At 37.4% G+C, this 26,684-nt stretch overlaps 1 protein-coding gene across 6 annotated transcripts in view; it reads right to left on the bottom strand.

Moving 5' to 3' along the window:
• Positions 1–356: 356 nt before the first annotated feature.
• WDFY3 (WD repeat and FYVE domain containing 3) overlaps positions 357–26,684 on the bottom strand; it is a 306,260-nt gene continuing 279,932 nt past the window's right edge. For 5 of the 6 annotated variants that reach the window (XM_074273239.1, XM_074273237.1, XM_074273238.1 and 2 more), the window contains 10 exons: positions 24,488–24,635; positions 22,751–22,905; positions 20,573–20,731; positions 19,510–19,689; positions 14,904–15,086; positions 12,139–12,235; positions 11,294–11,617; positions 10,309–10,420; positions 9,648–9,845; positions 357–3,534 (listed from right to left, as the gene is read on the bottom strand). In XM_074273239.1, the coding sequence (XP_074129340.1) occupies positions 3,411–3,534; positions 9,648–9,845; positions 10,309–10,420; positions 11,294–11,617; positions 12,139–12,235; positions 14,904–15,086; positions 19,510–19,689; positions 20,573–20,731; positions 22,751–22,905; positions 24,488–24,635 (1,680 nt within the window). In that variant the 3' untranslated portion in view covers positions 357–3,410. The remainder of the gene's footprint in view (positions 3,535–9,647; positions 9,846–10,308; positions 10,421–11,293; positions 11,618–12,138; positions 12,236–14,903; positions 15,087–19,509; positions 19,690–20,572; positions 20,732–22,750; positions 22,906–24,487; positions 24,636–26,684) is intronic. The other variant, XM_074273236.1, reaches the window with a different exon arrangement.

Here is a 26,684-nt window from a genome sequence, read left to right on the forward strand (position 1 = left end):
TGTCTACACTTTCTGAATTTTACTAAAGAGAGGATAGAGACTGGACATGTGATTACACTCTCATAATTAACTCCCAGGTGAGGGAACCTTTTCTGACAATGTACCTCTCCATTTTAAAGGTATAGTCTCTTATAGAGTTGTCCACAACTCAAAGATGAAAGAAGGGCTCGGAGTCCCAAGCCTGAATGTGTCAGAAGTGGAACTGCAGTTCATGTTTTCCAGGTTTCTGAGGTTAGTCTCCACACCGTGCTGCCACAAGAAATAAAGCTTTAAACCAGTTATACAGAAGTTCAGGAATTTTTTTATTGGACTCTGCTTTTTAAAAAATAAAATAAAATAAAACAGCTTAAAACAACTTTTTGGTGGTAAATAGCAGGTATTTATTTGAAATGGAAAAAAAATACTTAGGTACCTGAACTATTGCATTTAATCATGTATTGTAATTGTATTAATCTACCTTTTTGCATCAGACAGATAGACAATGAACATTCAGATATCACAGATTGCACACTACATAGTAATTCTTCAGGCCTTTTACATAACCACCAAAAAACAGATATTGGATTCTGCAATATAGTACAAAATTCCACAATCCAGTCTTAGCTAGTTATCTTCAATTGAGTTCTGTTGCTGTACAAATCAATGGCTGTTTACTAGGGCTAACAAGTTAATAACTGGACAAAAAATATACATTGCACTGACACAAAAAGTCAGCTGTGTTAATAGTCATGCAACAAGTAAACACACTTGCTGAAATTAAAAATACTTTCTAAAAAGTTTTAACTGCATAAATATTTTATACACAGTTCAATTACCAAAACAAACATTCTTTAAATGATATAAAGCAAAAAATAAGTTTCTACCAACTTTGTACATAAGAAAGTGCAAAATAATTTCTCTAAAGTGTTTTGCTCTTGTCCAGGTGGATGGTCACTGTGGGCAGCTCACCCTTTCAGAAGCATGACATTACACCTGCAAACTACACACAAATGGCTATGGACAACATGAATCCTGACGCTTCCAAAAACAAGGCGAAAGAAGGCATGTGAGGTACTTGCAGAGAAACAGAGATCACTTGGAAAGATGGCTGTACATTGTGAGAAGGGTTATGTTCAACACGTGGACCCAGATAACAGAAATCGATCCAAGGAAAATGCGTTTGGATCTTGCTGCTCCAGCTATTTTGTGTCTTTGCATCAGAAGCAAGAACAAAAGAAAGCTCCCTTGAATAAAACAGTTGCCCACAGCACCAGCTGCCAGAGGAAACACCAGGTGGGGTTGGGGAGCCATTTTTTGCTCATGGAGTTGGAAAGTTTCAAAGTGTTCATCCCATTGACCTTTCTGTTACAGAGGAATCAATCACTCCCGAGTAACTAAGTACATAGATTCATATATTCAAGCCTTGACAAAATACCTCTGCCATTTGGTTAGGAAGTTTAAGGGGAAGGTGCCGCTTTTGAAAAAAAAAAAATGTACAGTAACATGATACAATTCCTCAGTGGAGTCGGAGGACAACTTTCAGGGGGAATCATCAATGCCATTAATCTTTTTCTAAAAAACAAGAAAGTACTTGAAAATTTCTCTTAGGTATGCAAATGTTTTAATAAGTTTTATTTACTATGAAGCCGTAATTGGATGCTAGATTCAAACATAGGTAAACAAAGATTCAGTTTTCCTAAGCATAAGGTACTCAAGTGCCTTGATACCAGGAGGAAGAACAAATCTGTCCTTTACTTGGCTCTAGTCCATTCAGTACAAGAATAGTATTATACACCAATAAGTGTATAATATGTAATATTTAATGCATGGGCATTAAAGTTTATGAAAGTCTATCATCAGGGCTAAAAGATGAAGGGTTGTGAATTTAATCCAGAAGTGGCTTTTGTGTAATGCATTAGTACATGCTCCTTATGAAGGCCCTTCCTTATTTAAGGCCATTAACTTTTCTATATTTAAAAAATAACAGGCCTTTTTAGAATTACTAAGTGTTTGAAAAATGTTAAAATCTAGATTACTCTCTCTCTCTCTCTCTTTCTCAACACACATTAAAAAAAATACCAGTACCAAAGCCTCTTTCCTATTATCTACCCGTAGGCCCTTCACCAGCTTTAATCCGTATAGGTGTATTTACTCTGTGTTCTACTTATGGTGCAAATTAAACAACTGAATATTAAAAATATTGCAATTATATTCATAGTAAAACAAAAAATAGACATTGATATAGTATAAATTGTACTGTTTTCAGGTAGATGGTATTGAATGGTAGAGGTGACCTCAAGTAGTCCTGACACTATCCAGTTATACATCAAGGGTTATATTTTAATTCTGTACAGTTTTTTTGTTTTTTTGTTTTTTTTAAATAAGCCAGTCACCAAATATGCGTGCTTATACTTTATGCAAGAGAAACTAGCTCTGAGTTACATGCAAGCATATTTCCATTGGTTTAAGGAGGTCTGGGCTGGTTCCTGCACTGCATGAATCAGCTGATTGAATTATTAAATGCTAAGAAGTTAACACTATGACCCAAACAGCAGCCCTAATATATGTATAAAAGAGACCTTATTACATATGAACAACACTGAAGTGGTAAGTAGCCAGGTATAAAATGCCAAGAAAATTCTGATAATTCCTGGTTATCTTACAACTAGAATAATATTTTCCCACACAGTTTGCTTACAAAGAAGGGCCATATTATTTTGGTGACTAGCCTAATTTAATGAAGATGCTGCGGGCAACTGAAAGAAAAGACACACATGCATAGGTGGAATTTGAAAGGAGAAAAAGGCCCATAGAATAATGCCTTGGGGGAGGCTGATTTTTTTTTAAGCATATTCATAATTAAGTTGATAGATGAGAAATGCCAGATAAACTCTAAGTAGTTCATTAAATTAGTGGTTTAGTTCGAAGTCCCATGTTACAGGCTGTTTAATTAAGTTCATATTTAGATAAAAAGGCCATTATACGTATTTACAATATACACAATTGCTTGCAAAGAAGGCAGATTTACAACTATCTTCTAAAAAGCCTTTTCTTGTTTTTCAAAACGAGGTTGAGTGGCTCTACAAAAACAAGATACAAGAAAAGATGGTTAGGTGAGGGAGGATTTTCTCCTTTTTCAATAGCCACTCTTACCAAGGAGAACAGGGGACTGACAATTTTACTTCTGGGAACCACAGCAGCTCCTGAAACTGCTCCCCCCAACAGGCTGAGCTCCATTATCGTGTCCTGGGCCCCTTTAATTCAATGGTCTTGCTTAAGTTCAGCACTTCAAACACACAGTATGAAGGCAAGTGTAAACAGAGACTTTTTCAATGCTTTCCAAGTTCACTGTCCAAGACAGGAATTCAGAAGTAGGATTGGGGGAGCAAGAGATCCCGCACACCTTTGTTTCCAGCTGGCCTGAGGAAGCCTCAGCAGTTTTTAGGCCCATCTTCTGGGCACCGCTCATGCTGTAGGTTGTAATAACAGTTCTGACAAACTCGTACAGGAGAGGAGATTTTCAAGCGTTTGATTTCAGACTGAAATCGGCTGCACCTGAAATAAAGGGGGAAAAATGCAGTTAGAGGTGTATCCTCTTATATTATTCTTTGTTGCATGGTCAAAGAGATTAAAGATCAAATATATAAATAAAGCATGTACTCCTATGGCCCACGTTGAAAAAAGAAGAACATCAAGGGGTTTAATTTAAAATATATGATTGATTTTAAAAACAAAATAATTTTAAATTGTCAATAATAAAATAACTAAAATCAGGACTAGATATATATTTGATTGGTGAAGGGAAGAACAGAAGATTATAGTTCGTAAGCTGAAAGGGATCTCAGAAGGCATCCACTCTGACCATCCATTTTCCAAGTTGAGGTTAAATAACTTGGGTAAATTAAATACAAATAGTTAGAGAAGGGTCACCTAACAACTTCCTCTTTAAAAAAAAAAAAAAAAAAAAAAAAAAAAAAAAAAGGGAAGGAAAAGTGCCAACAAGTATCTAAATCACAAGGTCTGAAGAGGACCAGCTACATTTTCAGAAGAACATTCAAGAGTGCTCCGAGAGCTCACTTAGTTGTTGAAATGGAAGATTCCATACAGGGTAGCTATTAACGTCCTGAATTTGGAAAGACCTTGCATCTTTCTTTTTCTGTTTAAATGTGAGTTTTTCATATAACAATTTTTTTAAACTAGCTTTCGGCTACCATCTACATAAGTGTTGAATTAATATAAACACCACTAATTGGTACTTAAAACGGCTCATGATTTATTCACTCAGATATGATCATTTAAAGTGTTACTTTTTGCAGTGTCTCTGAAGATCAATCAACTGACATAACTGGGAACGGTGAAAACAACATTTTGCCTAACATTTCTCAGAGTCCCAAACATAGGACCAGCTAATAGGGATACTTAGACTAATCTCGACAGAATCAGAGTGCACAGATGATAGGTAATCTCTAATCAGTGTTACCTCAACAATTGGAATTTTTTTTCCAATTCTATTTTCAGTTCACTAGTAATGGTTTTCTCTCCCTCTTTTTGTACCTCCCCCTCTAAAAACAAAACAAAATAAGACTTTTATGATTTTTATATATGAAAAAAACCCTAAAAGTTAATAAGTTGTCTAATAGCGATAAGCTATGGACACGATGGGTCTGTGGTGTTTCAAATAAATCAAACCCTTCCCTCTCCTAAGGGACCTTTGTCAACAATTGCATGGGCAAAAACCCTGGAAATGGAAAGGCATGGAACCTGCTGAGAAGGGCTGTGCTTTTGGGCGAGGGCAATGGAAAAGCACCAAACTAACAAGATCTTTATTTTGTCTTATGAAAAATGCCAGACAAGTCGATGTTGAATACCAGTGGTATCATAGCCGCCAATAGCTATTGTCACTCTGGGGAAGGCTCTGCCCTTTTGGACCAACACCAATAACAGGCAGTAAATCCAAGAGTCCTGGCAATAGCACTGCCACCTTCATCCGATTCCAGCTTGATCTCCATGACAACCATAAAGGCAAGCAACTATTGTGGAACCTGGCAAACAAGCAACCCCGTGACTGCTTCCGCAGTTAGCCACCCCAGCTACTAGAAATCCAGAAAAGCCAGCGTTCCTCATCAAAGTCCTTGGCACTATCAGATGGTTGGATGTGCTTTTATCAAGAGAATAAGAGTGAAGAAGATCTATTATCATCTGGCTTGTCTCTGCACTCTACAAACCTCCTGTGCTTTTCCATGGAATGACTAGCTGAGACCTCCTGTATTAGATCTGTGTTAAGTTCTTACTAAGTGCTAAGTCGGTACTTAACAATTCTCTAGTTCCGGCCTTTCCTGGGGAGGAGCTTGCATGCTTAGGAGGAGCAAGTTCATTGGTTGAAGTAATTTTTCCCAGAAGCCCTTGCATTATCCCCCGCCCATTCTCTGGGAAGATAAAAGAGGGTGGCACTCAGGGAAAGAAGAGTCTCTGCTCTAGGTCAGAGTTGAGGCGGCTCTCTTGAGGAAGAAGTCTCTCCTCTAGACCAGAGAGGGATCGGCAGTTTGTGGAGACAACAGCACATTACAGATCTGTCCTGATTAGATAGGAATTTCTTGAGAGTAGAGACTGGCTTGCCTTTCTTTCTCTTTGTATCTTCAGGTTCTGTACAGTGAATGTTCATTCATTAATTCAATGAGAGATGCAGCCATTCAAAGGTCAGTCTAACAAGAACAAAGGATGCCCCCTGTGTCACTTATGATATGTAGTCACATATTTGTATAGCCTCTACTTGCATACCTTGATTAGGTGAGATAATTTTCCCTAATTTTCCTTTCCCTCATGTCTCCCTTCTGCTCTCCCTCAGTCTTCTACTTTTCCATTCTTAAGATCTTTAAGGCATAAGATCTCTCAGGCTCCCTCTGATGATAAAGTTTAGAGGAGACACATGTATCATCTCCCCAAGTGAGAATAAAAGCTGTAGAGAGCAGAACTCTGAAGAAGTGTACTTGAAAGAAGGTGTTAAATCAGTGGAATTAATAAGACAATGGTTCTCTAGTTTACATATACTTAGTACTTAGCATGGTGATGTAACAGTTCTCTAATTCACACATACTCAGTACACTGTAATGATGTAATTGTAATAGAATATAGAAACTGGGGACAAACTCAGCCAGAAACAGAGAGGAACTGACCAGCCCTGTGGTGACTCTCATGCCTCCTGCACTAGAATCAAGGCTGGGCCAGAATAAAGAATCTAGATTCTATTCTTGACCGTTCTTGTGGTGTCTATCCTGCTGTGACCAAGGCCCTTCTGGAGGACCTCCAGAAAGCTAGCCAGAACATTACAAAAAGCAGCCGACCCTTCTCTCTTATAACTGTTAATTAATCTTTATCTATCTGTTCCTTCTAACTCTTGTATCTGCCCTTCGAAATTTCTTTACAACTGTGGTCTTTTCATCAGGAATGCTTGGAAGTCCTTTATTTTCTTAAAGGTCTTTTCTTCTTCCCTCTCTTTGGCCCAGTCAACCAATATGAATTTACTCTGTGTTTTGCTGGGTAAGTTATTCTTGGCTATAAACCTATAGTCTTTGTCTTTTGTAACATCACATTCCAAGTTCTATATTCTTGATAGTGGTGGTTGCTAAATTGTGTGAATTGTCCTGAATGTGACTCCTTGATTCTTGAATTCTTTCTCTCTGGTTATTTTTCTTCATCAGGAAATTCTGAATTTGGAGAATTTTAATTCTAAGGTTTTTGGTTTTTTCTTTTGTTTTATTTTTTCTTTTCAATGGATGACAGTGGATTCTATTTCCACTTTGCGCTCTGATTCTAAGAAATTTGGGTATTTTTTCTTTATGATTTTGGTCATGTCTTTTAGTTAATCTAATAATTCTTAGATCATCTCTTTTTGATCTGTTTTCCAAATTAGCTGTTTTTACTAATTTCTTTTATTTTTCCCCTTAGTGTTTTGACTTTTAATTCTTCTTGTCTCATAGAATCAATGACTTCTATTTGTTCCATTTTAATTTTCAGATAGTTTGATGCTTGGACAAAGTTTTAGACCTCTTGTGTCAATTCCCTTTCCAATTCTTCCTATAGCTCTCTTTATTTTCCAAAATATTTTTTAACTCTTGCTTCATCTCTTTCAGGAATTATAATTGAAATTCAAGCAATGTTCTCTTTTGAGGTTTTGCTTATGGATATTTTGGAGTCATTCTCTTTTTTCTGGGTTACTTATATCTTGAGTATTCCTGTTACCACAGTAGCTTTTTACAGCTAGAATTTTTTTTATTTGCTTATTCTTTCAGACCACTTTCTAACATTATGTTTAAGTTGATTATAACGAGATAGATTAGTTATTATAACTCATAGGGATAGGTTCTGTATAATTATAGAGGAAAAATATGGATTGTCCCTACTTTCTTGGACTGTTGAGTGTCTTATTCCAGTATCTCAGGTTAAGGAGCAGTAAACCTACTAAGGTAAAATATGATCATTCTTCCTACCTCTCTATCCCCAACTCAAGTCTGAGCTCTGCAAGTTACTGACCTGGGTTTAGGCCTGAATAGCAGTACACTGCTGATGTACTAAAGTCACTGAGTCTGTTAAAAAGCCATGCTGATTCAATTACAGAACTCTAAGCTTCTCTTTGGCATTATTTCTTTGTAGGCTTCAGACTTTGCAAGAACCTGGGACTGAGATGCTATTCTCCTCTGGAGGATCTGAACCTCACAGCCACTGTAGCTTTTGAACTTGTTCTTTGCTTCGTATACTCTGTGGTCCCATGACCACTCCTCTTTCAAGATTACCAGTCCTGGGCACAGGTACTGGATTTGTGAATTAGATGTAAGTAGCGAGCAAGAGAGTTGCTGGTTGGTGTCCATCTTTGCACCTGCACAAAGTCAGGCCTTTTTATGCTGGATCTGGAATCTCATTTCTGCCTTGGACACAACTTCTCTTGGCAAGCAAACCTAGTTCACAGAACTCTGTCAGACTCCCTATTCCAACCTGAGCTGAAAAATTATTCACTATAATTTTTTTTCTCTTGGATTTCCTGATCAAGATCCAGGTTAGTAAATTTTCTAGCTCTGTTTAGGGGAGTCTGGGAATGGAGAGGTACATGTTGTACTTTTTTCTCTGCCTGCGTCTTGGCTCCATCTCCCAAAGTGATTATTCCTAAAGTATAACAGTTCTAGCAAAGTCACTTCCCCTATTTAATAAACATCAATGATCACCCTATTGCTTCTATGATAAAATGGAATCTTCTCTGTTTATTATTTAAAATCCTTCACAGTCTGGCTTCAAGTTACCTTTCCTGCCTTGTGTTACTCATGTCCTCTACAGACAGCCAGTGAGCCATCAAAAAGCATTTATTAAGTGACTACTGTGTGGCAGGTACTGTGCTAAGTTCTGGGATGCAAAGAGTGGCAAAAGTTTTGTCCCTGAGAAGCTCACAATTTAATGGGAGAGACAACAAGCAAACAAACATAGACAAGGCAAATTATATACAGAATAAGTAGAAAATAACTAAATGAGGGAAGGCACTAGAATTAAGAGGAATGGGGGAAAATTCCAGCAGAAGGTGGGATGTTAATTGGGACTTAAAGGAAGTCAAAGAAGTTAGAAGTTGAAGATGGAATGAGAGCATTCCAGGCATGGACACTAGAGAGAATGCTTAGAGCTAAGGCTGTCTTATTTGTGGAACAGCTGAAAGGTCAGGGTCACTGGAAGCAAAGAGTACTGTCAGAGAATAAGTGTAAAAAGACTTAGAAAAGGTGCAATAAAAGGGACTGGCCCTGGAGTCTGAGGAATCCAACCTCGGACACTTTCTTCGGTCAAATTATTTAACCCCAATTGCCTAAGAAGAAGACATGATGATTTGCAAAGGCAGGAGAGGGCTGGGTTAGGATGGCTTTTGAGTGCTAAATAGAGCACTTTTTATTTGATCCAGGAGGCAATAGGGAGCACTGGAGTGTTGTGACATGGTCAGGGCTGTACTTTAGGAAAACAACTTTAATGGCTGAAGGGAGGATGGGCTGGATTAGAAAGACCAGATACAGGTGGGACTCCACAGCAACTATTGCAATAATTCAGGTGCAAAGTGATGAGGGCTGTGCAGGGGTGAGGAGAGTATCAGAGAGAAAAGGGGATGTATGTGGTAAATATAGATTGATATGGAAGGTGGGAGATCATAAGAAATGCAAGATGAGTCCTAAATTGTGACCCTGAAGTACTGAGAGGATAGTGCTGGGCTCTAGAGTAAGAGGGAAGGTAGAGATAGGGGTCACACTGGACATCCTGTTTGTCCCTCATACATAGAACAGCTTTTTCACTGCTATCTTTGCACTGGCCACTCAACAAAGCTAGAAAGCATCTCTTCCCCATCCCTCTCCCCTTCGGCTCCACTTCTTGGATGCCTTTGTTTCTTTCAAAGATAGGGTCACAGGCCCCATTCTACACAAAATGTTTTATAATCCTCCCAACTGCTAATGCCTCCCACAAAAATCACCTTCTGCTCTGTATATACTTATCGCTACACGTTTTTCCCTTTCCCTAAGAGAGTATAAGCCTCTTTGGAGCAGGAAACATGTCTGTACTCCAGAGCCTAGCCTAGAGCCTGGCCTAGTGACCAGGAGCCCTGAGTTGGCACCGGACATTGAAGCCAATATCCAAATAACCCGTCTTACTTCTGGCAGAAGAGCTGGCCACAGTTCCTGCAGTGGTGTCTCCTTTCTGTGAGGGAGAATCGAACTGAGCAGCCTGAACAGCTGTCGCCTCCTTCATCTTTCACCCAGTGGTCAGCAGCAGAGCGGCCTGGCTGGTCACTCACAGACCAGCTGAAAACTCGGCCTCGACTATCACCAACGAGGATCCTACTGTGATCCCTAAAAGAAGACAAGTTATTACTTGGCATCTCACAAAAAACTCTGTCACAGGAGCAATGCTAGCTACATGTGTGAGCCACGATGAGCTTTCTGGACATTACACACATAATCCAGCTACTTAGTGGGAGATGAGTACAAGAGTATGAGACAGTGCATTTCTATGGCTGGGACCAAAAAAGATGCATCCATGACTCTGAAGCGTCCATTTAGTTCTATCTACCCCAGATCTAAGGTCCCCTACAGAAGACTGAAAGCAAACATTCTTTATGGTTTTATGTTAAAATAACAATGGGTCGATTTTTTTCCCCCCCTTCTTCTTTAGCTCAACTCAGCCTACATACTACATAGCTGTAAGGTAATTTAAATTCTTATTTTTTCCTTCAAGACTCAGCTCTTTGATGACTGTCACTATCAAAAAGCTAATCTCATTTTGGAAATCTGATCAGGAATGTCTTTTACTCACTTGGAGATACCCAGTGCAGTGATCTCTGCTGGGTGAGCATTGTCTTTTCTATCAAATGCCGTGTGCATAGTTAATTTGCTCCTAAACACCAGCTGCCGCTCCCACCTGTATCCTGGAGAAGAAAATTAAAAGACATTAAATTTTGGAGTGAAAGAAATCAAGACTTGTTCTACATCCCTTCAGTTGTGTAGGATAGAGCCAGGGCCCTTGGATGTGATTCTAAGCTGCTTTTCTAGATACTTGGAGCATAACCCTTTAGCCAAGGGCCTAATCCTGTAAAGGGCCTAGATTCACAGGTGGAAACACCACCAGAGGCTATTGAATCCAGCTTTGTCATCTCTCCAATGAGGAAACTGGGACCCCAAAAGGCAAGGCTCCCTAGCTTGTCAAAGGAACAAGGTCTTCCTGATTCCAAGGGATTATCTCTACTATGACACATTGGCTTCTGATCGTATAGGTTAAAAGCTGTGCTTAGAGAAGGCATCTCTAAGTGGTGTTTTCATCTCATGACCACTGCTGCGGTCATGAAAGCCAATGCTCTTGAGGGGAGATCTCCTCAAGCTTTATCATTAACTAGAGTCTCTAAGGGCAAGTGTTTTAGGAAATGGAATGTTTAAGAAAAGAAAACATAGATGATTTCTCCAAATGAGAAAAGATTTCCTCTTTGTCCTTAAACAAAGAAATAAAGGGATTTTACACATTTTAGAATGTTTTTCTTCAAATATTGGAACTACAAGCTTGCTTCAGACTCCTCAGATATAATACCAGCCCTGGATATGCACTACTTCTACTTTATTGGGAAAAAATAACCTTCATTCCTTGTGCTCCTGAGGTCTATAGTAAATAATAGAGTCAATACAAGTAGTCCCTCGTGCCTCATTCCAATCCACTCTGCCCTCTTCAACCCTTCCCTTTGTCCCAGCCAGAGTGAGGTTTCAGATTCTCTGCCATGGGGCAGGTGGAGCACGTTTCAGATTTCAATTACCAGGTTTAAGGTTGTTGTAATGCCGTACATCAACAGGATATGGGTGGGGGTGGTTAAGAGGACCCTGAAGATGAACTCTGGTCTGTCCTTCGGAATAGTTTACAAAAATGAAGCCATCTTTCTCATCCAAACTGAGCTGGTCTGACCAGCGTCTGGAGTCATCTGAACCACTGTCAGCCGACCAAGCTGCTGTTGCTCGACAAGATGCCGCTCTTGGTCTGTGGCTCACACTGCTTGGTTGACTGGGAGTCTCTTTGGGATCTTGGACAATGCTCTGTTCCTCAGTTTCTGAGTCACTGCTGTCCTCATCTTGGCCTTCATGTCCTGCATTACACAATGATAAGATTAAAAGAGATCTTGTCTCTAAAACAGACATTTTTATTTCCATAACTTTCTGAACTTTATAAAAATTTATTTTATTTTTCTGAGTGATTGCTAGGATTACATTTTCCTTTTTCATCACTACTCATGATGTTGCTCTTTAAGGTCTCCCCCATTAGGATTATATCCCCTCCTCCATCTTTACTTCGCTTTCTACTCCACTCAGGTACTTATCAATCCACAATGAGCATTTATTAGTTAGCTATTATACACAGGCACTTTGTTTGTTGATCAGATAGTACATGGAATGAAACAATTCCTACTTGAAGGAGTCCTACATTTTCTAACAGGAGAGACAATAGCACTTATATAACTGAAACAGACACATGAACTCCACAAGGAGCAATGCAGTAGGCCTGGCTCTGAGTAAGTTGGGAATAGAGTAAATCATGCTGTTCCTAGTCATTATTGTTGTTTTTTTAAATAAACGAAAATCATTGCAAAAAAGTTTAGAAAACAGATACCTATTTGTGCTTCTGGACAGTCTTCTTGCATTTCTAGGTCTTCAACAGGCTCGGGAGCTGGTGTTTCAGGAACTTGCAAAAACTCCATCCTCCAAAACTGATTATGAAATGATAAAGGTAAATAAAAAATTAATTAATTCAAAAAACCATGTGTGCCATTGGTTCTCCTTTGTAGAGAATCTTAAACATCACTTCCAAAAATATGTGATAGAATCTCATGTCTATTTGCCTAGTGATAACTACTAAGACAGAAAATGCTTTTGGAATATAATGGAAGAAAAGTTGTTTGGGCATGTTGAGTGATGTTATAAAAACCCAAACATGTGTCTTGACCAGCACTTAATGTTCAGTGAATAGAATGACATTAATAACAATTGACAAACTAAGATACTGGATAATAATTAGCATAATTATTATTGTATTATCCTGTCTCAGATACTTGCTAGCTGCATGATCCTCAGCAAATCATTTCACTTCTTGGCCTCCATTCCCTCACCTATGAAATGGGTCATTTCTATCTCCTGATCTCAGGGAAGCTTCACAACTGTCCTGTGAGACAGGTACAACCATTTTTATTATTTTTCCTTTTATAGATGAAGAAGTGAAAGAATGGAGATGATACCTGCAGCTTTTCCTTCAGTCTAGTTTATTAAGTCAGCTCTTTCTGGAATGTCATTTACAAGGCTGATGCCATTACTGAAGGAGATGCATGGGATGTGGAGGCTACAACTACAACAGCAAAATGGGACGAAAAATAGACACAGAGAAAGATAACTAGGGTTGATATGAAATGTATTTAAGCAACTGACATAATTATGGAAGGGACACTAATTGATTGTTCTGTCTTTGAAAAGAAAAAAACTAGAGGCATAAGGAAGAACTTTCTTAGGAAACATTCCAATTTACTCCAAATAGCCAATCACACAGATAACTGGGTATTCAGACTCCCCCTGAAAACTGAGAAAGGTTCTGGGACCTATGATATGAATCTTCCTGGAAAGCATGAATTCACTTTCCCACTCCTCAATCTGAATAAAAGACTTTAGGCGCAGGACAACAGGCTGAAGTGCTAAGAGTGAAGATCAGATGAGGTTCACGTTTGGAAAAAAGCACATTATGGCAGCAGTAGCACAACAGTGAGAGACAAAAACTCCCATAGATCTTTTACCATGTAAATGTGGAGAATCTGAGCATTACAGGCCTGGGTCCAGTGGCCATGGTTACTGCTCCTTAGGGAGAATAATCACGGACGAATGTGGGGGGACTGATGCTTATGACTTCTGTTGCTTCTTAAAAACCAGCAAAAGAGTGAGGAAGATTTAACTTCCCTTTTCCTACTTATATTTGCAGCTAGAAAACATGTTCTTTATGATTTCTCTATTTCTTTGTTTCTAATTCATTATATTTATCTCATATAAACTCTAACCATAATGCTATAAACTAAGCCATAATAACCATACAAATAATTCATGAATGTTCAGTGACTCTTGTTTATCAATTAGTTATATATAGTGGAACTTGCAATGGAGGAAGCCAGATAACAGCGTGGAAGACAGAATTAAAGAAGAAAGAAATGTGAAACTTGTTCAAAAACCCTCTTTTCCCCATTGGAGGTAGAGCTAAATATGAGAGAATCTTTAGCTTTTGATTTTTTTTTTTTAACACTTGTATAAGCTCACAAATTGTAAAATCAGATGAATGATACGATTTGGTACTAATGACATCTAGTCTATGGAATTCTTCTCACTAAAGCTTGTGGCTCCAGAGTGAGGGGTAGAATAGAGGCAAGGGGCAAAGGAAGGCAGCATCCCCTGGACTGCTGCTGGTGTGTGGAGCGGGAAAAGTGACTCTGCTTGGAGCCTGGCTGAAATTCTGAAGATGGAAAGTAAAAAAGAAAGTGATACTTCTGACTTTTGGTATCCCTCACAGACAAATCTTACTTGACAGTGCCACCTTTTGGTTACAAATTAAATGGTCTGTCCACTTACAGTAAATAATTGAGAATATTTTGTTTGTAAAGATCTAACCAAATCTGTTTTTCAAATGGCTAGATATAGATTAAATCATCTCTTGAAATCCTTGTTAAGTTCAAGTATTTCTACCAGGAAGCTGGTATAATCTTTGTCTAAGCTCAACCTCTAAAACATATACTGCTGGACTTGAAGGTCAAGGAATGAATAAGTCTAGATAATTGTTTTAAGAAGAGAAGCTATTTTAATCCTTATCACAGCCCTCAGGATCAAAGTCTAATATCTAATTATGTCCTCAGGATCCAAGTCTAGTTTACAGTCATGTGATTGCCAACAAAATTTATTAATCACCTACTGTTATCAGTAAGTGATAAGTGCTCAGATTCAAAGAAAGGTAAAAACAGCCCCGGGTCAAGGAACAAATAGTCTCATTGGGGAGACAACACAAAAAAAACTGTACAAACCAGGTCAAAACAAAATAAATCAGAGACAATCTAGAAGGAAGTTACTAGCATTAAGGGAAATTAAGAAAGCTGTCTTGTAGAAGGTAGGATTTCAGCTGGGACTAGAAGGCAATCAGGAGATGGAGATGATATGAGATAGTATTGCAGTCATGAGGAATATCCAGTGAAAATGCCCAGCGTTGAGAGAGGAGTGTTTGTGTGATGAATAGCAAATAGGACAGAGTCACTAAATGAGAGTACTGGAAAAGCAAGAAAAGGTCAGGTGCTACCAAGATAGTTTAAGGGGCTATTAGCTTCAGAGCTGAACATAATATTTAAGAAATTTACTTACTCGGACCACGCCATCTGAATGTCCTGTTACAATGACATTTTGTGTGTCCCATTCATTCATCTCTGACATGCAGCAACACACTATCTGCTGACTTCGACCAGTGAACGTGTTAACACTCACGATAGGGTTGCCATTAATACTCCAAACATGGATATATGTGCCAGCACAAGATACTATGTCCCCCTGAAATGACAGGGCCAAAAGAATAACTCGATGACTTTTTTTTTCCACTAGAGACACAAGCAAGTTTTAGAAGCACATCAACTTCCTAGAATTTCTCAGTTTAAGCCCAGAGCTCATTCCCATTTTGCACTTCAAAATAAATATTTGAGACATTGTGATATTTAGTGATTTAGGACATGTTCTTTTAACTTCAAATGTTTTAAACAAACAGAGGACATTTTAAAATCAGAGACTTAGATTAAGTTTAAAATATATTGGATCAGTAATTAAGACAATCCCTAAATAAGCTCCCATTGCTCTTCTAAATTATAAACTAAGCATATCAGCAAATAATAGTTAGCTATACCAACAAGTACAAAAAGCCTTTATATTTAGAAAAATTGGAGAAGCAGTCCTTTTTTCTGCTAACTAGTAGGAAACCATAAAATAACATTGTTTAATTTATAAAATGAGAACAAATTTGAATACTATAGCATACAAATAAAATGGGGGAAAATCTAGTTTACAAATTATCTTTCTTAATAAATAGAATCATTAAATTTTTCTCTTACAAATTTAAACATTTTACATGTAAGAGTTACTTTTAAACTCTTGATTAATAAATGGAGATAAAGGGAAGACAACTGTAATGTGAATTTCCTTTGGAGAAATTTGCCTGAGGCTCCCCTTTCTTATATTCCACTAGAAAAACTATTTCATTAATTACACCACTATTTGGCCTAAAAATAAGTAGGGGAAGTTCTTTATTCCTTCTTTCTATGGTTCTATTTGGGCAGGGGCTTTGGTAACTGCAATGAGCGAGAAGGACCCTACTGATTCCAAAAGGCAAAGCTGACTCTGGGTTTTATCATCTCCAGTACCCATTGGGGAAGTGATCTAATGACTGATTCTACTTGAGGCAGAGGTCCTCTGACTCTTTAAAATTTCCAAAGAAGGGTACCCAAAGCAAAGGGGATACCAGGAGGCAACAGGAAGCTTGAGACACATAAAGAGAGGAGATACATTCTAAACGAAAGATCTACCCATGACCCACGAAATTGAACTTGATTAATAAGTACATAGTTGCCCATTTTTGATTGAAATAGGGAGGAGATTGTGTCATGGGAGGATAGCAGGAAGGGGACCTGATTATGCCCTTGAATCAGTGCTTCAGGCCTACTCAAACTCTGAAGTAGATGAAGCCTTACTCGATTTTCACAACTGTCCTGAAAGATCTCACCTCATCTCGTTCATGCCTTTAGTCACTTTCAAACAACCAAAACAGAAAAAAATGAGCACAAGGCTTTTGGCAGCCTTGACTGTCCCAGCTCAAGAGCAAAAAGAAGCGTGGAAGTGTGCCTGCCTAAGAGGAAGCAAAACTGCTGATTCAACTCAACCCAAGGAGCATTTCCTGAGGCCACTTCCCAACTCCTTCACTGTTTCTCATTTCTCCCGAAAACATCTGCCTCATTTTCTTGTCCATGCTAGCTACTTCTGCACCACCTTGTATGGAATACCTCCTATACATGATGGTACTTTTTCACTAAGAAAGCAAGGACACCATATACCAAGATAAGATCAAAATGGGTCCATGATTTAGGCATAAAGAGGGAGATAATAAATAGATTAGAGGAACAGAGGATAATCTACCTCTCAGACTTGTGGAGGAGGAAGGAATTTATGACCAGAGGAGAACTAGAGATCATTATTGATCACAAAATAGAAGATTTTGATTACATCAAACTAAAAAGTTTCTGTACAAATAATACTAATGCAAACAAGATTAGAAGGGAAGTAACAAATTGGGAAAATATTTTTAAAAACAAAGGTTCTGACAAAGGTCTCATTTCCAAAATATATAGAGAACTGACCCAAATTTATAAGAAACCGAACCATTCTCCAATTGATAAATGGTCAAAGGATATGAACAGACAATTCTCAGAGGAAGAAATTGAAACTATATCCACTCACATGAAAGAGTGTTCCAAATCACTACTGATCAGAGAAATGCAAATTAAGACCACTCTGAGATACCACTACACACCTGTCAGATTGGCTAAGATGACAGGAACAAATAATAACAAATGTTGGAGGGGATGTGGGAAAGCTGGGACACTGGTACATTGCTGGTGGAGTTGTGAAAGAATCCAGCCATTCTGGAGAGCAATCTGGAATTATGCCCGAGAGGTTATCAAACTGTGCATACCCTTTGACCCAGCAGCGCTACTACTGGGATTATATCCCAAAGAAATACTAAAGAGCGGAAAGAGACATATATGTGCCAAAATGTTTGTGGCAGCTCTTTTTGTTGTAGCTAGAAACTGGAGGATGAATGGATGTCCATCAGTTGGAGAATGGTTGGGTAAATTGTGGTATATGAAGGTTATGGAATATTATTGCTCGGTAAGAAATGACCAACAGGAGGAATATAGAGAGGCCTGGAGAGACTTAAATCAACTGATGCTGAGTGAAATGAGCAGAACCAGAAGATCACTGTACACTTCAACAACAATGCTGTATGAGGATGTATTCTGATGGAAGTGGAAATCTTCAACATAAAGAAGATCCAACTCACTTCCAGTTGATCAATGATGGACAGAGGTAGCTGCACCCAGAGAAGAAACACTGTGAGGGGAATGAAAATTGTTAGCACTAATATCTGTCTGCCCAGGTTGCATGTACCTTCGGATTCTAATGTTTATTGTGCAACAAGAAAGTGATATTCGCACACATGATTGTACCTAGACTATATTGTAACACATGTAAAATGTATGGTATTGCCTGTCGTCGGGGGGAGGGAATAGAGGGAGGGGGGGTAAATTGGAAAAATGAATACAAGGGATAATATTATAAAATATATATATATATATATATAATAAAAAAAAAAAAAAAAAAAAAAAACAATTAAATATTAAAAATTAAAAAAAAAAAAAAAAAAAAAAAAAAAAAAAAAAAAAAAAAAAAAAAAAAAAAAAAAAAGAAAGCAAGGACAGAAACCTAACCAGTTTTAGTGAAATATTTTTGGATAGCTTCCTTTAGTCTTGACAAATTCAAATTTTTAAAGGAACAGAATTTGTTGATTTAACACATGCTTGAGCAGGTAGCATCTGCAAATTGTGAATATTTTCTCAATGAATTCTAAGTCATTAGAAGTAAAAAAATCCTGAATTAGCTATTGACAACTCTGAGGGCTAAACCTATTTCATTCTGTTTAAGGGAAGATTTTCCTAAAGGACTGAAAAATCTTAATGACAGCATGTTAGAGAAAAATTCTGCCAGGAAAAGGATTGCCTCTTAGAATAAATTACTATAAATGTGTGAGCTATCATAAGCTCAATACTAAGATGATGGTAAATCAGCCTTCATATTTAGTTTAGAAAATTGAATAGAGATATATCTTAATAACTTATTAAAAGATAGCAGCAGATGCAAATAAATACAAATAAACTGAGCCAGACTTTTTATAAACCTACATAGATCTTTAAAAATTACTTTGATTCTTTTTTAAAAAATCATTGTATCATTGAGTGTTTTTACCATAAAGGTACACAATCTCATTTATTCAAAAAACACATGATAGATCTAGTATCCTGCAAAAAAGATGGAATTTTCATTCTAACAAGTGCTCTGACTTTTAAAACTTGAATAACAATGCCATTCAATGTTGTAATAGGAAGCACCTGTTGATCTAAGTGGGAAATATTATCCCAATGATTGATTTTGGGAACAGTTAACAGAACTGAGTAAACATACACAAATGTGTGACCATTCTATTAGCATTATGTCCAATACTCTGCTTCTCAGTTCCTTGAGGAAGAATTTCACTCACACAGGCTGAGAAACAGAAATGCTGGCACTGCTCTGCTCTTGCTTTTAATTTAAAGACTTGGTCCCTGGGGGTTTGAGGTTAGTATATTTTCTTTTTATGACTCACTTGACATATAATTTTCACACTAATCACTACTGATCTTAGAAAACTTTTGAAACATTTGTGGAGAATACTTTTACATTGGAATTTACGTCTCTATAACTAGAAGGTGTTTTATTCTTTATTTAAGCAGATAACATGGGCAATGAATTCTCTAGGGTCCTGTTTAGTTCCCAAATTTGACTATTTCATAAAAGATAAAAGCATCTTTACAAAATACCAACTCTTTAGATATTAAATAACTACATCCTATGATGTTTTGTTTAAATGAAATATTTTTAAATTGTAATTGTGAAAGGAGAGTTGATTACCAGCACAGGGGCCTTGGTTCATGAACTTTAGCATTCATGCTTTTTTACAAATATCACATAAATTAAGGAAAAAATATATCTATTTTGTAAAATATGGAAATTTTTTGAAATAGGAAAAGCTTACTATAATTAAGATAAAATAAATACTTTAACCACAATTGCTCATTTTCCTAAATAAATGATGAGGAGGTGATTTACTACTCACTGTTAATTCATTGATACAAAGAGCTGAAACAGGAGCTCGGTGACCTCTCAATTGAGTTATAAATGACAGTTTGTTCAAATCCCAGATGATGCATGTCCGGTCACGTGACCCACTGACAATTATATGATAGGCTAAGGAGGCTGTAGAGCAAGTAACAGTATCTGTGTGGCCAAGCAATGCCTACAAGAAAGACAACACACACACACACAAAACAATAAAATGATGGCAGGATCTAAGTTACACCAGAATTTCAAACATAGTTATGTAAAACAGGCTCAGTTTCCTCATACATAAAATGGAAATAATATTTACACTAACAATTCCAGAAGGCTTTTTTTCATAATCAAAGGGTGCAATATGCTTTGTAACCATAAAACAAATGTGAACAACTGGTGTTCTGCTCAAATGCACACCAGGAAAATCTGGTATTTTCCTATTTAAGAAATTACTCTGAATCTACTTATCATGCAGCTACTACAAGTTAATAAGTGACATTATAAAAGGATTCTATCATCACAAGATAACTTACAGCAGAGCTGAGCACACATTAGGAAATTACTAAACACTTGTAAACTGATTCCTTAAGGGGTTTCTTCCTCTGCACACTTAGGAGTTTGTCAAGTATGTAGTGATATGTAGAGAGAAGGGGGTGAGGGACTAGAAGGGTAGAGAAAATGTCAGCAGTCATTGCAATATCGTTTGCAACTTCAGTAGAGATTTGGGTTTATTTTGTACTACAGTTACAAGTACAGGATTTTTCTTCCCAACTAAACTGTAAACTCCGTGAGTACAGAGATTGACTTACAAGTCACATATCTTTTTATCAGTCTCAAAGCCCAAAACAATGTTTTGCATACATCAGAAACATGAAAGTCAGAAATAATATAAATTGATGAGAAGTATGATTTAATCAGCAGTAATCCAGCTAAAATCCAGCTTAAGAACTTAATCATTATATTACATAAATGAAAGCTATATATGGCTGACAGGTAAGTGTTTTTTAAAAGGCCGATATTTTGTGCATGTATAGGCAATAACTCCTAATTGATCTAGCATCAGTTACCTGTTTGAGGGTGAGTGTTTTGGCTTTCTCTTTGGAGGTCCCCATCTCCCACACACATACGACAGTGCTTGTCCCCCCAGTGATGACCAGCTTAGGGCTTGGGCAGATTGCACAGAGAATCTGTCCCCATTCCGACAGACATTCATAAACAGTTACTGCCTACAAGAGAAAACACAAATGAAATATAGACATCACCAAGTCTCATTTTGCTTTGCTAAACCAAATGCTTGAAAATGCCCCACTCTGACCATATTCCCCACCTAGAAATATTAACAGTCGTCATCTAAAAAAACTTTTAGAGTGCAGTTCATTTCTATCTCAGTTGAACTATGTATGAAAAAAAGTCTAAGAGAGCTGGCAAAGGAATAGGCATATAAACTTTATTTTGACTTAAAAAAAAAATCTGTCTGGTTTTCATACCAGGAAACTAATTTTTCCCTCATAAGTATTGAGGATGGGAAGGAGCATGGTAATGGCCCAGAGGTGTAAAGCTCTCATGACAAGTGCAGCCAGAACGATTAAAATGCAGAAATGTTTAACAAAATAAATAAAAAGCAATGCAACATAGCTAAGGCTATGGAATTGCCAGCAGCAAGACACTTCTATTTGAGTTTCACACTACCGTGTGGGTTTGTAGACAGAATATGGGCTATGAATTGGAGCCCAAGGCTCTAGTTTTGATTCTGCTACAGACTTGCCAGTAACCTTAGGAAAATTACATTAAGATTCAAGGCCTTAGTTTTACTCATATGAAAATAAGGAAATAGTAGTTAGATGAGACCTCAAAGGTCCACTTCATCTCTAGGGTCACGTGGCTTTTTGGCATAAGGGAAATTCTGAATTGCAAAACAAAGAAAATTAATATTAGAGTTAAAAGAGACCTTTTAGATTTCGGCTAGTCCAATTCCATTCCTCCTTTCTCCCCTTCCATATATTCTCACCTTAGCACTATTTCTATTGCCTTAATCACCAGGGTCAAAGAACAATGAGCATCTCTATTTAGTCTAATGAAGGCATATAAAGTGATCATGGAAATAACTTTCAGAGAAACAATACCTAATTATCAGTGTTTGATAGTGAATGCAACCCTATAGTGCAACCCTTAGGAAGATGTAGCAATAACCCTATAAGGGCCACTGATATAGTTGGAAATGATATATTTCTTCCCTTAAGTTATATAAGATGTTATGGCTATAAATATTGTTGGTTGTTAGATAACAGCCTGTTGGTCAGTGATGATAATTTGTGGAACTAATGAGCAACAATAATGAGGTACTTAAAGTTAATGCAGGTGCAGAACAAAATTGAGTGTCTGTCACTTGATCTAGTGATATTTCAGGCCTAAAAACACATATCTGGAAGGTTCCCCCTGTGAGCTCTGACCAGACAATTATGGGTACTGCACCTGAACACAAACTCAGAACCATAACACTCTTCAACTCCACTTCTAAGCCATAAAATTAGCATATCAGTGACATGAAATGCCTGGTCTCTCATTTTTCACTATAAATTTACTTTCTTGCTTCTGTTTTTTTTTTTTTTTAAACTAACTTCTTTTTTACAATTACAATAAACTTTGCTTCTTGATTCGAAAATAGGTCTAAACCTGCAAATTCTCTAGAGACACCTCATGACACTGGTCTGGAACCCCAACATTTTTGGTGTCCCCCTTGAACCTTAACAAATACCACTCCAAAGAATTTGGTGACAAGTCTGCTTACTTCTGCTGTGGCATGAGTAGCTAACAAAGCTTAATCAAATTTTCCAAAGGTGATCAAATAAAATCTTGAGTGTACACAATGTTTTTTTTTTTTTTTTTGCAAAGGATGGGAACAGTGTTGGACAGACTGGGTATGGGACTTAAATTTTTAGTGGCTATGACTTAAAAAAAAACAAAAAACCCTCATCTCTGCTTCATGTATATGCCATTATTGAACAATGTGGCTTATTCTTCATTGAGTAGTTATGTATGTTTACTTCACAGAGCAGAGCAATAAACTATCATGACAGTAGAAAAATATGAATTTTGCTTTCAATATTGCCTATAAATCCAAGCTCTAGGAAATAGGCAATTTATTTGAAAGTCAGATTCCATAATATGGCAATTCTTTGCTCTTTATTCCAGCCCTACCCGACCCCACCTTTTTTCCAGTGAAATTCTAAAGGGAGATAACAAACCTTGTCTGACTCATAGGTTCCCAGTCTGCAGCTGAGATCTGCATAGCCCCAAGCAAAAGTTTTGTTCCAGGTAGGTGGAATTAGAACCTTATTCTGCTCCACTGCCAGAATGCCTTTATCTGTGCACACAATTTGTCCCACCGGCTCTTTCAGTTCTGTACAAAACACATTTTGACATTAGAACAGAAACAGGGAAAAATCGTATACAAACGCCTAAAGGCAGTACAAATTATGAAGTGCGCCTCAAGCTCCCATTTAAATTAAACACTTAGCACAAGCCAATATTAAGACACAATGTTCTTTCATTTGGAAGGAATTTTAAATTTCCTGGGAGTTTATTTTAACCAATAGTTTGACACCAGACGCTATGCGATGTAGGACCTCCAGGCTGTCGGCTACTCTGTGGCATTGCTCTCAGGCCTTCTTTCTTTATGGTTAATTCCTTCTTTTCTAATCTACTACTTCTTGAGAAAAATTCCATAGATTTAGAGAAAGTGAGTTTGTCTAAAACAGAAAGCAGGGAGAGTCATTCACTAATTCATGTCATCAGGACTATGAAGTCCAGACCTATTCTTGTTTAATAGTACCATTACTTGATACAGATTCAGGAATGCCAAGATGGGATCATATTGCAAGCAAATAATATGAACCTCTAGAACTTTCTTTGCAAATCTGAAATGATAATGTGCATAACTTTAGGTTGCTCATTTAATATTAATATGAAACCTATATTTTTATTTAAGCATGTAATCAAAATTTGAGAATCTGATAAAAATTCAATTTCTTAATGGAAAAACAATCCAGTTATAAATGTTTCTGGCTAAATTGTTTTAGAAACAGATAAGAGTTAAGTCTTTTATTAATGTGCAACTAAAGAGAGGAATCATAAATAACCATAATATCCTGTACTTTATCCCAGTCTCCACTGATCATAGAGACACAGTCTAACTTAATCTCTCATTTTACAGATGAAATACTGAATTACTATGAACATTTAAAATTCCCCAAACTTAAAAACTGCCTGCAGTTCATGATGTCTGTTTCTCTGTTTTTCAGTACAAAAGGCATTAACTCAAGACTGTAAGAATTTATCACTTTGAGATTTTTCTTATCAGGCCATTAGAAGAAAAAAAAAAAGTCAAAGCAGCTTCATATTCTGGTACAAGAAATAAGCAGAACACATAACTTTCTTACACAGAAAGGATACTAAATGAAGAGATTAAGGTCCTTTCCAATTCTCAATCACAGATCCTCTCTGATTCAGCAGGTGCAAAATTACTCTAAGTTAGGCATACAAATAACCTGCTTTTACATATTGCCATCAGGTTAACAAGTGCTTTCCTCAGGAGCCCTCAAGAAGGATGTAGCACTGGATGAAGAAATGGAGACTCAGAGGGACATGGAATACGATATGATCCTGGTCTATTTAAACCTAACACTTTCATTATACCCAGGGCAATAGCTGGCATTTTAGCTACCTGGCTTCTGCATATACTAACTAGAGGCACAAAAGTGCTACTTTTACACATGGGCACCAAGAGCTATCATATTTTAATTTCCCCAAAACAACAAAATACACACACACACATATAAACATATATTCAAGAAAAAAATAAAATCTTACAACTGGAAAGGGAAGAATATTCTATTACTAGATAAAAGATAAATTTTTAATTGATCCTTCATCTTGTGAACTATCTCAACTGTGCCTCTGTTCTGCCCTTTCTCACTACTTACCTTTAACAGGTGCAAGAGAAGGCCGCAGGTTGTCTAAATGATGAAAAAAGATCTTGTCACTTGTAGACCCTGGTGGAACAGAGACTCCAGAATTGTCACCATTGAGTCGACTCCTCACTCGTTTTGGGGGATGAGGCTTTTTAAAGAGCTGGCAACAAGTGGAAGTTTACAGAGGATGAGAGCTTATACAGATTTTGAAAAAAATAAAGTTATTAGCAAACCTATTCAATCTGTGGTGGATTAGCAATAAGATATATTTAGTGGAGTTCTCACAACACTACTGAAAATTTAACAATTTATGATAGAAGAGGGAAAGAGAGGGGAATTCTGAGTAAAATCTGATTTGACTAGAATACTTCTGGTTATCCATCAAAGTCTTCCTCTGCTAAGAAAGGAATATTGTAACAGTTTAATTTTTTTTCTTTTTACTAGATCACAGATGAATTTAAAAAGAGCTGTGAAGGTTTCAAGGCATTTATTTAGAAGCACTATATTACATAATTACATTATAAGTTGGATTATATATTACAACTAAGCTGGCATTTTAGCTACCTGGCTTCTGCATATACTAACTAGAGGCACAAAAATGTACTCTTACACATGGGCACCAAGAGCTATCATATTTTAATTCCCCCAAAACAACAGTTAAGTTTATACATACATATCCAAGAAAAAATAAAAGTTAGAGAAAGACATGGTCAAAGGAACAAGTCTAAGACAAGTGAACCCAATAGAGAAAGAATGACAGTGGAGACTGCTGCTTGCTGCTCATGAGTTGTGCTGCCCTCACTGTGGCCTTGCCAAGTAAAAACCACCTCACTCTGGTTCACCCTATGTAACAGGAATGGGCCCAAAAAGGGACAACTGTTGCCCATTTGGGCTCAGGAGGCCTCTGACTCCTCAAACACTTGCCCGTGGATTCTCATTTTTGCTTCCACTGTCCCCAGGCTTGGAACAGGCTCTTTTAATTGTTCCAACCAATACTTCCAACCAACCCCAACCAGAAACAAGTATCTACTCTTGGAGTTGCACATATTCTTTTCCAATGTACTATGCTTGTATTATTATCTACTTCTCTTAGACTATGAAGCTGGGATGATACCTTTCTTTGTGTTTTCCATGAAACTCTGCATATAGATTTAATTAAGTTAAACTTAATATTTACTAAAGCCAATCCTTATTTTATACATGCAGAAACTTGAATAATGTCTGAAGTTAACCCAGAACCCTTTTTCTAACAGCTGGAACCACTACTCTCTTGCTAATAGTCACTAGCTGCTCACATCACCTGGATAAGCAAGGGGCTGCAATCCTCCTGCCTCAGATGCTGCCTCCCAAGACTTATTAGCAGCCTGGCTACCCTGCCCTCTGGACACTGTCATGCAGCTGGCTTTGCCATCTGCTAGTTGGCCTTTCCATGAGTCCTGTAGCTGAATCCTCCTAACTAGAAGCACCTTTGTCTTGTTTGTTGTTGCTTGCATCTCCAATACTCATCATGGTACCTGGCATAAGGGAAGTATTTTTTACATAATTCATTCTCTTTCATTATATAGATGAGAAAAGTAAGGCTCAGTTAAGACATCTCCTTAGGGACAAAGTAAAGACTCAAACTCAGGTTCTTGGATTCCAAGATCAGTGTTTGTTTCCAAATATTACTCTGACTTTTCTAAGAAAATGGTGATAACACACACACAAATACAAGAATGCATGTTTATAAATATGAGTATATGTGTTCACCTTCATGTAGATATGTGTGAACATACGTGGACAGGCGCTGTGTGTGTGCATGTATGTATGTACGACAGCAAATGCATAATGAATTGGGTCTAGGAGTGTTGAAAAGGAGGAGCAAAGCAGGAAAGATTGCCTCTGGTAAACTGCAAATTTCTTTGAAGGATTCCAAACTTCTCTCTGAAACAAATGCTAATTAAAAACATTACCAGTGGTCTTCTGGTTTTGTGAGGCTATGACAGATGTAAAATTATTGTTTCCCAAGAGTTGAAGTTCTTGAATCTCCCACAAGGAAATGGAAGAGGCACATAGTGGCTGTAAGAAGACTTTGACAAATTACAAACAAGGAATTATGGAGAAGAACTAGAGTTCTAGTTCTCTAGAGAGAAGGATAATCTATGGACAGCCCATATACTACACTGGTGTTTCTGCCATTCAGGAGAGGTGAGGAGATGAGGAGACATGT

The sequence above is a fragment of the Sminthopsis crassicaudata genome, chromosome 6, assembly GCF_048593235.1.
Source record: "Sminthopsis crassicaudata isolate SCR6 chromosome 6, ASM4859323v1, whole genome shotgun sequence".
Lineage (NCBI taxonomy): Eukaryota > Metazoa > Chordata > Mammalia > Dasyuromorphia > Dasyuridae > Sminthopsis > Sminthopsis crassicaudata.